Below are 11,781 nucleotides of genomic sequence, written 5' to 3'. Positions count from 1 at the left end.
ACCTGTCAAGGAGCTTGGGAGTCCACTTAGCTGATCTGATCCTTGTCATGGAGTTTGATGTTGCCACCTTAGGAAAGCCTGGGCATAGCAGGGGGCCTCAGGCCACCCAGATATCTGGGACGGTTCCGCCTGGAGTTTCTCCTTTGACGAGGTGAATGAAGTACCCAATATAAGTAGACATTTATGCAGACACTTAGGCTAACTCAGTGAATGAGGCAGATTCCACCCCCAGGCCTCAGTTCTACTCAGTGCATCACACTCACAGCAGACGTCATCTGCAGGTCCTGGCCACCGTCCATCGTCCATGATGCCATCAAGGTCTTTACCACGTCTGGAGGCTTACCTCCTCACAAGGACCAAGGCGACACACCCCAGGACCAATTAGAAAAGTGAGTGTGGTCTTTGGATGCAGCGCAAGGAGGGCCTCCTGTGTCAACGTAGTGGGGGCTGAGGGCCCAGCAGGACTGTGACCTTGCACATGTTCTGATTCCCAAAGCAGGCCTGAGCTCTGCTGGCTTCCATTCCAGGAGGACAGGAGACAGAGAGGACTGTGGAGGGGACCCCTGGCCTCACTGAACCGATGGGCGGGGTGGGCTGAGATGCCCGCACAGTCCCACACCCACCTACCTCAGTCCCATCTGGCTCTGCCCGCCCTTCTCCATGGTCACCTCCACTGATTACCAGCACCAGGCTCAAAACAGGAGATGCTCACAAATCCATCTCCATCCTCAGGCCAGATGACCTGGTGCATGGGGGAGCTGGGGTGGGCAGTGTCCAGGACCTTCAGGAGAAATGTCTGTGGCAAAATGAGTCACACAGACCCCATGTGAAGCCTGCCACTCTAAGGACAGCCACACGGCGGGTCGGGAGAGGGCTGCCTGGGGCTGTCCCCTGCATGGGCAGGGGCAGGGGCAGGCACAGACGCGGTCTCAAACGAGGGTGCCATGGCAGGGTAGCGCGGAACGCACAGACCAGTGCTCTGACTCTGCCGCCCCACTGCCTCTCCTCAGGGCCATTGCCTGTACCGTGCCTAGCTGGCCCCACCGGTGGAAGGGTTTCGGCCCGCCCTTCCTCCTCCCCTGGTTCCGGCTGAAGCAGGCCTTGGAGCTCGTCAACTCTGCTGCCTTACGCCATGTGGGCCACCCCCAACTCAACTGGGTCGATCAGCAGCATCGAGAGGCCACGCAGGCCATGCCTGAAGGTGCGGGAATGCAGTCTGGGACGGTGATCTGGGGATGGTGTTCCATGGGCCGGAGTTCCCGGAAAGGTATCAGCATCCTTCCTGTCTTTGGGAAGGCACTGGAGAGTCGCGAGTGTGCGGAAAGCTGTCTCTTTTTCCTGCTCCAGGTCCACCTGCCCAGCTCCAGAGCACTGCAGAGCCAGAGGAAGGGCCTGCTCGGGGCCCAGCGCCTCGTCCAGCCAGAGGTCTCGTCCCTGCATGGCCAGGTCTGAAGCCGTGCAGAAGACGCGATGGAGGCATCTTTATGAGCCTTTCAGCTTACGGTCTGATCGGTTCTAAGCAATGCTTTTAAATAAATAAGTAATGTCAGGGTAATGCACCCCACTCCCCACTAATACAATAGCAAAAAACAAACAAACAAACAGTAATTCCCCACAAACCAGGCTTTGTTTGTAAAATGTAGTCCATTAAATGAAATACTATGGAACCAATAGAAATAAAGTTGTTGATTAAAGATAATGTGTAGACGTTACCTACTCGTATATACACCAAAATATAATTGGGCCCATCCGCTTGTTACGTATGGGAGGATGCTCAGTGTAGAACTTATTTTTTAAATAACTTATATAACAGATTAATATTTTCTGACAATTCTACCAATGTAATGCGACACAATGGAAAAATAAAATTAGGAAACGTTGCAGCACTACATTAACACTTGTGAACTCTAGCAACGGCGGCAGCGATAAGCGACCGTATCTTGCTTCCTGTGTTTTCTGGTTTTTGTACGAGGATTATGTATTCCTTTTTTTTTTTTTTATCTTTAAATAATTTTATTTTTTTTAATGGGGTGACATCAATAAATCAGGATACATATATTCAAAGATATCAAGTCCAGGGTATCTTGTTGTTCAATTATGATGCATACCCATCACCCAAAGTCAGATTGTCCTCTGTCACCTTCTATCTTGTTTTCTTTGTGCCCCTCCCCTGCCCCCTTTCCCTCTCCCTTTCCCCCCTCCCACCCGTAACCACCACACTCTTATCAATGTCTCTTAGTTTCACTTTTATGTCCCACTTACGTATGGAATAATGCAGTTCCTGGTTTTTTCTGATTTACTTATTTCGCTTCGTATCATGTTATCAAGATCCCACCATTTTGCTGTAAATGTTCCGATGTCATCATTTCTTAAGGCTGAGTAGTATTCCATAGTGTATATGTGCCACATCTTCTTTATCCAGTCATCTATTGATGGGCTTTTTGGTTGTTTCCATGTCCTGGCCACTGTGAACAATGCTGCAATAAACATGGGGCTGCATGTGTCTTTACGTATCAATGTTTCTGAGTTTTTGGGGTATATACCCAGTAGAGGGATTGCTGAGTCATAAGGTAGTTCTATTTTCAGTTTTTTGAGGAACCACCATACTTTCTTCCATAATGGTTGTACTACTTTACATTCCCACCAACAGTGTATGAGGGTTCCTTTTTCTCCACAGCCTCTCCAACATTTGCTATTACCTGTCTTGCTAATAATAGCTAATCGAACAGGTGTGAGGTGGTATCTCATTGCTGTTTTGATTTGCATTTCTCTAATAGCTAAAGAAGATGAGCATCTTTTCATATATCTGTTGGCCATTTGTATTTCTTCCTGGGAGAAGTTTCTGTTCATATCCTCTTCCCATTTTTTTATGGGATTGTTTGTTTGTTTGTTGTTGAGTTTTATGAGTTCTTTGTATATTTTGGATATTAGGCCCTTATCTGAGCTGTTGTTTGAAAATATCATTTCCCATTTAGTTGGCTTTCTGTTTATTTTGTTATCAGTTTCTCTTGCTGAGCAAAAACTTCTTAGTCTGATGTAGTCCCATTCATTAATTTTTGCCTTCACTTCTCTTGCCATTGGAGTCAAATTCATAAAATGCTCTTTAAACCCAGGTCCATGAGTTGAATACCTATGTCTTCTTCTATGTACTTAATTGTTTCAGGTCTTATGTTTAGATCTTTCATCCATTTTGAGTTAATTTTTGTACAGGGGGAGAGACTGTAGTCCAGTTTCATTCGTTTGCATGTGGCTTTCCAGTTTTCCCAGCACCATTTATTGAAGAGGCTTTCTTTTCTCCATTGTGTGTTGTTGGCCCCTTTATCAAAAATTATTTGACTATATATATGTGGTTTTATTTCTGGACTTTCTATTCTGTCCCATTGGTCGGAGTGTCTATTTTTCTTTCAATACCATGCTGTTTTGATTGTCGTGGCCCTATAATAGAGTTTGAAGTCAGGTATTGTAATGCCCCCAGCTTCATTCTTTTTCTTTAGGATTGCTTTGGCTATTCAGGGTTTTTTATAGTTCCATATAAATCTGATGATTTTTTGCTCTATTTCTTTAAAAAACGTCATTGGAAGTTTGATGGGAATTGCATTGAATTTGTATATTGCTTTGGGTAATATAGCCATCTTGATTATATTTATTCTTCCTAGCCAAGAACAAGGTATATTCTTCCATCTCATTGTATCTTTTTCAATTTCCCTTAAAAATGGTTTATAGTTTTCATTATATAAGTCCTTTACATTCTTTGTTATGTTTATTCCTAAGTATTTTATTTTTTTTGTTGCAATCGTGAAGGGGATTATTCTTTTGAGTTCGTTCTGAATTGTTTCATTGTTGGCATATAGAAAGGCTATTGACTTCTGTATGTTAATTTTGTATCCTGCGACCTTACTGTATTGGCTTATTGTTTCTAGTAGTCTTTTTGTGGATTCTTTGAGGTTTTCGATGTATAGGATCATATCATCTGCAAAAAGTGATAGCTTTACTTCTTCTTTTCTGATATGGATGCCTTTTATTTCTTTGTCTTGTCTGATTGCTGTGGCGAGAACCTCTAGTACCACATTAAATAAGAGTGGAGAGAGTGGACAACCCTGTCTTGTTCCTGATTTAAGGGGGAAAGCCTTCAGTTTAGTGCCATTTAATATGATGTTAGCTGATGGTTTATCATATATGGCCTTTATCATGTTGAAATATTTTCCTCCTATACCCATTTTGTTGAGAGTCTTAAACATAAAATTGTGTTGTATTTTATCGAAAGCCTTTTCTGCGTCTATTGATAAGATCATGTGGTTTTTGTTGTTTGTTTTGTTGATATGGTGTATTACGTTAACTGTTTTACGTATGTTGAACCATCCTTGAGATTCTGGGATGAATCCCACTTGATCATGATGTATTATTTTTTTAATATGTTGTTGTATTCGATTTGCTAGTATTTTGTTTATTATTTTAGCATCTGTATTCATTAGAGATATTGGTCTGTAGTTTTCTTTTTTTGTGCCATCCTTGCCTGGCTTTGGTATGAGTGTTATGTTGGCCTCATAAAATGTGTTTGGAAGTATTGCTTCTTCTTCAATTTTTTGGAAGACTTTGAGTAGAATAGGAACCAAGTCTTCTTTGAATGTTTGATAAAATTCGCTGGTATAGCCGTCCGGGCCTGGACTTTTATTTTTGGGGTGGTGTTTAATGTTTTTTTCTATTTCTTCTCTACTGATATGTCTGTTTAGGCTTTCTGCTTCTTCTTGACTCAGTCTAGGAAGGTTGTATTGTTCTAGGAATTTATCCATTTCTTCTAGGTTGTTGAATTTAGTGGCATAAAGTTTTTCATAGTATTCTACAATAATTCTTTGTATATCTACGGTGTCCGTGGTGATTTCTCCTCTTTCATTTTGGATTTTGTTTATATGAGTTCTTTCTCTTTTTTCCTTGGTAAGTCTTGCCAAGGGTTTGTCAATTTTGTTGATCTTTTCAAAGAACCAGCTCCTTGTTCTATTAATTTTTTCTATAGTTTTTCTGTTCTCTAATTCATTTATTTCTGCTCTGATTTTTATTATCTCCTTTCTTCGGCTGGTTTTGGGTTGTCTTTGTTCTTCTTTTTCTAGTTTCTTAAGGTGGGAAGTTAAGTGGTTCACTTGGGCTCTCTCTTGTTTGTTCATATATGCCTGAAGTGATATGAACTTCCCTCTTATCACTGCTTTTGCTGCATCCCATAGATTCTGATATGTCGTATTGTCATTTTCATTAGTCTGTATATATCTTTTGATCTCTGCACTTATTTCTTCTTTGACCCATTCATTTTTTAAAAGTATGTTGTTTAGTTTCCACATTTTTGTGGGATTTTTTTCCTCTTTTTTGCAGTTGAATTCTAGTTTCAAGGCTTTATGATCAGAAAATATGCTTGGTACAACTTCAATTTTTCTGAATTTGCTGATGTTGTTTTTGTGGCCCAACATATGGTCAATTCTTGAGAATAATCCATGTACACTGGAGAAAAATGTATACTCAGTCACTTTGGGATGACATGTCCTGTAGATGTCTATGATATCCAGGTGCTCTAGTGTTTTGTTTAAGGCCACTATGTCTTTGTTGATTCTCTGTTTGGATGACCGATCTAGAGCCGTCAGCGGTGTATTGAGGTCTCCAATTATGATTGTATTTTTGTCAGTTTTTTTTTTAAGGTCAATAAGTAGCTGTCTTATATATTTTGGTGCTCCATGGTTTGGTGCATATATATTAAGAATTGTTATGTCTTCTTGATTCAGTGTCCCCTTAGCCATTATGAAATGGCCATTTTTATCTCTGAGTACTTTTCCTGTCTTGTAGTCAGCATTATCCGATATGAGTATTGCTACACCTGCTTTTTTTTGGATGTTATTTGCTTGGAGTATTGTTTTCCAGCCTTTCACTTTGAATTTGTTTTTATCCTTGTTACTTAGATGAGTTTCCTGTAGGCAGCATATAGTTGGATTTTCTTTTTTAATCCATTCTGCTACTCTGTGCCTTTTTATTGGTGAGTTTAATCCATTTACATTTAGTGTAATTATTAATACTTGTGAGTTCCCTATTGCCATTGTATATCTTGCTTTCTGTTAGTTTTGTGTCTTGTTTGATCCTTCTCTTTCGTTTTTCTATCTTTTGTTTTTATTTGGTTGTATTCCATACATCTTTCCTCTGTTGCTATCTTTTTTATCTCATGTGCTTCTGTGGTGGTTTTTTCAATGGTGGTTACCTTTGAGTAATTAAAAGGGTCCCTACCCTGTTCATTGTAGTGAACTATTTTGTGAGTACCTTTGCACTCCATCTTCCTTTGCTACTGTTAATCTCCATCTTCTCCCCCTCTTTCTTTTTGTTGTTGTCACAGTTTAAATTTGGTTTTATTGTGTTCTTCTTGGAGCTTTTACTTGTGGCTCTGTTTTTTTTTTGTTCTTTGTATCTGATTGGAGAACCCCCTTTAGTAATTCCTGGAGTGGGGGTTTTCTGATGATAAATTCCCTCATCTTTTCTGTATCTGTGAATGTTTTTATTTCTCCTTCATATTTGAAGGATAGCTTTGATGGGTATAGTATTCGTGGCTGAAAGTTTCTCTCTTTTAGGACTTTAAATATTGGGGTCCACTCTCTTCTAGCTTGTAGAGTTTCTGCTGAGAAATCTGATGATAATCTAATGGGCCTTCCTTTATATGTTGTATTCTTCTTTTCCCTGGCTGCCTTGAGAATTTTTTCTTTGCTGTTGGTTTGTGTCAATTTCATTATGATATGCCTTGGAGTAGGTTTGTTGGGGTTAAGAAAACTCGGTGTTCTGTTTGCTTCTTCAATTTGAGGCTTTAGTTCTTTCCACAGGCTTGGGAAGTTCTCATCTATTATTTGTTTGAGTATGTTCTCCATTCCATTTTCTCTCTCTTCTCCCTCTGATATACCTATTATTCTTATGTTATTCTTTTAGATGGAGTCAGATAATTCTTGTAGGGCTATCTCATTTTTTTTAATTTTTGAGTCTCTTTCTTCTTCTCTCTGTTGTGCCTCAAGTTGCTTGTCTTCTATTTCACTAATCCTCTCTTCTATCTGACCTGTTCTATTAGCTAAGCTTGTTACTTCGTTTTTCATCTCTGTTTGATTTGTTTTTATAGTTTCAATTTCTTTGGACATATATTCTTTGTGTTCATTGAGTTGTTTTCTGAGCTCCCTAAATTGCCTCTCTGTGTTTTCTTGTATATCTCGGAGGATTTTTAGGATTTCTATCTTGAATTCTCTGTCATTTAGCTCCAAGGTTTCCAATATATTAAATTTTTTCTCCATAGATTTTTCCTCATCTAGCTGTGTTACCTCTCTTTCTTTTGTATCCATGATATTCGATTTTCTCTTCCTTAATGGCATCTGAGGGTGGTTTTGTTGATAGTATTAATGAGATTTAATAAAGAATAAAAAGTTAAAAAAAATCAAAAAGAGTTTTTTTAAAAAAAATTAATAATGAAATAAAGAAAAATAAAATAATAATTTTTTAAAAAAGGAAATTATTTCCCCTCTCCTTTTTTCCTCTCCTCTCCCCTTTTTCTTGAGAAAATCTTGTGGTGAACTGTGAATTATAACAAACAATGCCTGTGATGGAGGTCCTGAATTGGGGAAAAGTAATAAAGGGGCAAAAAAAAAAAAAGAAAGAAAAAAAAAGGGGGGGCGGTATGGACCCACAAAAAGCAAATAAGGAAAAAATTTGGGTCAAGAATAAAATTATTTGCTTTTAGGTGTTGGTTGTCTAAGAGTTATGATTAGAGGAATAAGAGGAGAACAGAAAAATGGGGGGACAAATTAAAAAAATACTATTGTATTTTGTGGAACAAGAACTAGATAAAATGGAGAGCCAGGGATGGAAGCACTGCTAGTGAGTTAAAAAGGTGAAGTAAAAACCCCCCAAAATGCCACAAACATAAGTTTGAGTCCCAGATAAGAAAATTTGTTTGTTATTGAAGTTTGAATGAGAGGAGATGTAAATAAAAAAGGAAGAAACTAATATAGAGGGAGAAAAGAAAGAGAGAGAGAAAAAAAGAGGGAACCACTAAAAGAAGAAAAAAGAAAGGAGAGAGAGAGAGTTAAGGGTTTTGGAGTGCAACCCTCATAGAGAGAAAGGAAGAGGAGAAAAAAGATAATGGGAGATGTAACACTTATGGGTAGTGTAGTTCAAGGAGAGGAGAGAGTAAGACCGGCAGAGAGTTAATCGGCCAAATTGGAGGAGGAAAAAAAGTATCAAGAATGAAGATAAGAGAAACAAATGAACAAATATAATAAAATGGGATAGGTTATAAAGTCTGCAGATTATTCTTGATTTTGAGAGGTTATCTTCTTGTTTTTTCTTTTCTCTTCCTCTTCCTGGTCGGTGACTCTGTACCCCAGGTTCTGCCCCTTTGGCACGCTCAGGTAGAGGTTTGCAGTTGATAAGTCTCTATGGCAATGTCATGTATTGTGCTTTAGTCTCGTTGGGAGTCAAGGCTCATTAGCATTCATAGGCTCCGACAGTGAAAGAGTCCGTGTTCCTGGAGCCTTTCTCCTAGTCTTTCCTTCCTCAATTAGTAGCCTGATAATCCAGCTATGGGGTTGTTGCTGCCTCTGCCTGGATAGTAAGAGGTTCAAAGAGCTGGCAACTCCCCACTCTATTCCCACTCAGCACAGGGCTCTGGGTAAGGCTCAGTCAGTCAGAGCTGCTAGCATAATCAGGCGGGCATTCCGCCCACTCAAAGACCTCTGGCTCTGCCACTCTGTCCGGTAACACAGGCGGGCACCCACTTCCGGGGCACTTGGAGGAAACTCTCATTCACTATCTGCGCGCGCAGACCAGGATATCCGGCCAGTAGTCTCACGCTCTGAGTGAAACCCCCAACCGCATGGAAATTTGCAGTGCTGGAATTCACTCTCGCTCCGTCCCCATGCGCGGCTTTTGCAAGGCGCTGGGGCGGCCCGAGATTCCGCTTTTGCCCACACAAAGGCCCCTGACTCTGCCCCTCTGTGCGATAACACGGGCGCGCACTGCCGAGGCACTCGGAGGAAACGCTCACTACCTATCTGCACGCGCACACCAGGATATGAGGCCTGCCGCGTTTCCCTGAGTGAAACCCTCACCAGCAAGGAAAATTTCCACCGTTGGAATTAGTTCTTGCTCCCTCCCGTGCGCGGCTTTCCCAGGGCGCTGGGGCTGCCCAGAGATTCTGCTTTCGGCCCACAGAAAGGCCTCTGACCCTGCCTCTCTGTGGGGTAACACGGACACCCACTTCCGGGGCTTAGGAAGAGATCTCTCGCCCACTAACTGCGCACCAACCAGGAGAACGGGTAAAATGGCTGCCCCGCTTGTCTTTCTTTGTTTGGGTTTGGCGCGAGTGTTAGCTTGTATTACCCGGCTTGCCACAGGATCAGTTTTTCCTCCACTAGGATCTCCGTGCCACAGCCTGGTTCGGCTGTTTGTGCGCGGCCGGGATGTATTCACCCCCTTTGCCCGCCTCAGTTTCTATATTCACAGTTACCAGAGAAAGCCGCCCTGTTTAGGTTAGTGAGGAAAGCGGAGCATTTCTTACTCCCTATTTCCTTCAGTATTTGGTTATATATTTAGCCAATTTTTCACTCGACCATACCTTCGGGTGTATTGTGAAGCATCTGGAGGCTCCAAGTAGAGGTTTTTCTGTTTCTGGTTGAAGATCTTGTTGAGTTTTGGGGAAGATTTATCGGTATCGCTTCCTACTCCGCCATTACTCTGACATCATCTCCCGGATTATGTATTCCTAATGAGACATTTCAAGACTGTATATTTTTACATACTACACTTTAAGCGTCTTTCAACTCATTAATATCAGCCTTCTAAACTTTCCCAGGCGCCATTTTATTTCTTGACATTATCTCACTAGAAGCACTACCTACATGATGGGCTACATTCCGCTTTCCCCAGTGTTTAGTTGCATTTGCTATTTGAGTGGCCATCACCAGAGTAGAGCCCTGCTCTAATATTTGGGTCCTGCTCATCCTTCAAAGATTTCTGTTGTGGGTGTTGATGGTCTTATTTTCCTCCTTGCTTGCCACGGGTCCGCTGCCTTACCTAATACATGGTGACTCCTTTACACACTCTTTTTTCCCTCCTGCCTTGGTGCCCAAACCCTATTTTAGGCCAGGACCTACATTCCAAATCCAGAGCCTTCCTTTCCTTTCACCTCCTGTCCTCAGAATTGGCCTTGCTGCTATTCTTGGCCAGTCAGATTTGCCCACTTTCCTTAAGAATTGACCTCTAGCACCCAGCACAGTGAATCCCAAGGTTCTCCTCACCAACTCCACGGCTGCAAATCTCCAGCAAGACGCCCCAAGGTTTCATCTCTCCAGGTTAAAGAAAACGAAATCCCCGTCTCCACACATGCCTACAGACGGCCCTTCCAGTCTACCTGAATCATCGCCAGAAATCCAGAGTTGACTTTAAGCTTGAGACAAAAGCTTAATGTGCTGCAAACAGCGGTCACTGGGGACTCTGAGGCCAGCTGCAGACTGTGGAAGTGCGACAAACAGCTCCAGTGCTAAGCAGGCTCTTCCTGGATGCGTGACGCCTGTCCCTTGTGACAGTTCTCAACGGGACTGAAGTGGGGTTGGGTTGCATCTGCAGGGAATGCGGAATAGTGATGTGTCAGAACGGACTTGGTGAACATATTAAGGGCGTTCAAAACAGCAAAGACTCTATTAGAGATCCTCTTACATTGGCTAAGAATTTGCTTAAAGGCCTTAATCCCTATAATGTCTTAAGATACTTGTTTTGGTATCTGTTAACACTGGCTATGGTAATTTTCTGTTTATTCTATATTTTTCTGATCTGCCTCTAAATTGGAATCTGGGCAATCAGATGAGTGCAAATCTTAGCGCATGAGCTAGAGTAAAAAATTAAAAAAGGGGGTATGAGGGAGAAAGGCTATATAAGCTGAACAAAATTTGTATTGCCTAGGGCTTAGTTTAAGACTAAGCACTTCCCCACAGCCTTTTGAGACTAAGATCTTCCCACACCATTCTAAGACTAAGACCTTCCCCACACCCTTGACTGTTCCGTGATGGGGGGTGGTGCACTCTTATGAGAATTCCCATTTATGCCTCAGATGAGCCACTTTGCTTCAGAGACTTCCTCATTTGCATATGGCTCTGCACTATATACTAAAGCAGACCAGGGGCTCTGCTTTTGCTCTGGCCTGCTATCAGCTTACAGAGACCTCCCAAACCCATCCTTTTACTCTCTGAGTTTCTTTCCTCATTGCGCACCGTTCTCACGCAGGACCTGGACAATTACTAGCTGCGCTGGTTCATGGCACGTGATATTTATGTATTCATTTCCCAAAACTGATTATGCCTCTGATGAAATACTACGTTTTACTTCACTCGCATTTGCTACTTCAATACACAAACATGTCATGTAAAGAGGAAAAGTGCCAAACAGCCGTCAGGCGACAAGGTGCCATTGGAAATATCTTAAATAAAAGTTTTATTGTGTTTTGTCAAATGATATTTAGTACCTCTGATGAATGTTTTAAAACTCTTTCTGATAACATAACCTAGTTTGGTGTACCTCTTTTAATTGTTCTTAGTTAAGTATATATAAAATATATGAAATAATAAGCTCCCTTTTGGTATATTGTTTTTGTAATACTTAACACATTCATTGGGGATGTGTGAAGTATTTGGATTTGCTATTTGAGTGGCCATCACCAGAGTAGAGCCTTGCTCTAATATTTGGGTCCTGCTCATCCTTCAAAGGGAAGAGAACCGGTTGTTAAAG

The 11,781-nt window shown here is 41.5% G+C and overlaps 1 protein-coding gene across 1 annotated transcript; it reads left to right on the top strand.

The window, feature by feature from the left end:
- Nucleotides 1-210: 210 nt before the first annotated feature.
- On the top strand, nucleotides 211-10,440 carry LOC136329975 (uncharacterized). Its single transcript, XM_066266520.1, has 4 exons — nucleotides 211-389; nucleotides 1,011-1,201; nucleotides 1,348-1,503; nucleotides 10,265-10,440. The coding sequence occupies exons 1-4, from the start codon at nucleotides 211-213 to the stop codon at nucleotides 10,438-10,440; spliced, it is 702 nt and encodes a 233-aa protein (XP_066122617.1).
- The last annotated feature ends 1,341 nt before the right edge of the window (nucleotides 10,441-11,781 follow it).

Source organism: Saccopteryx bilineata, chromosome 3, assembly GCF_036850765.1.
Source record: "Saccopteryx bilineata isolate mSacBil1 chromosome 3, mSacBil1_pri_phased_curated, whole genome shotgun sequence".
NCBI lineage: Eukaryota > Metazoa > Chordata > Mammalia > Chiroptera > Emballonuridae > Saccopteryx > Saccopteryx bilineata.
Note: the sequence above shows the minus strand (reverse complement) of the source record. Positions and strands in the feature narration are given on the sequence as shown.

What these genes read in the sequence shown, in the direction of transcription:
- LOC136329975 (XM_066266520.1), top strand. Translation starts at nt 211, where the DNA reads ATGAGGCAGATTCCACCCCCAGGCCTCAGTTCTACTCAGTGCATCACA. An exon ending in CCCCAGGACCAATTAGAAAA is followed by an intron (nt 390 to 1,010) that starts GTGAGTGTGGTC and finishes GCCTCTCCTCAG; the next exon opens with GGCCATTGCCTGTACCGTGC. An exon ending in CACGCAGGCCATGCCTGAAG is followed by an intron (nt 1,202 to 1,347) that starts GTGCGGGAATGC and finishes TTCCTGCTCCAG; the next exon opens with GTCCACCTGCCCAGCTCCAG.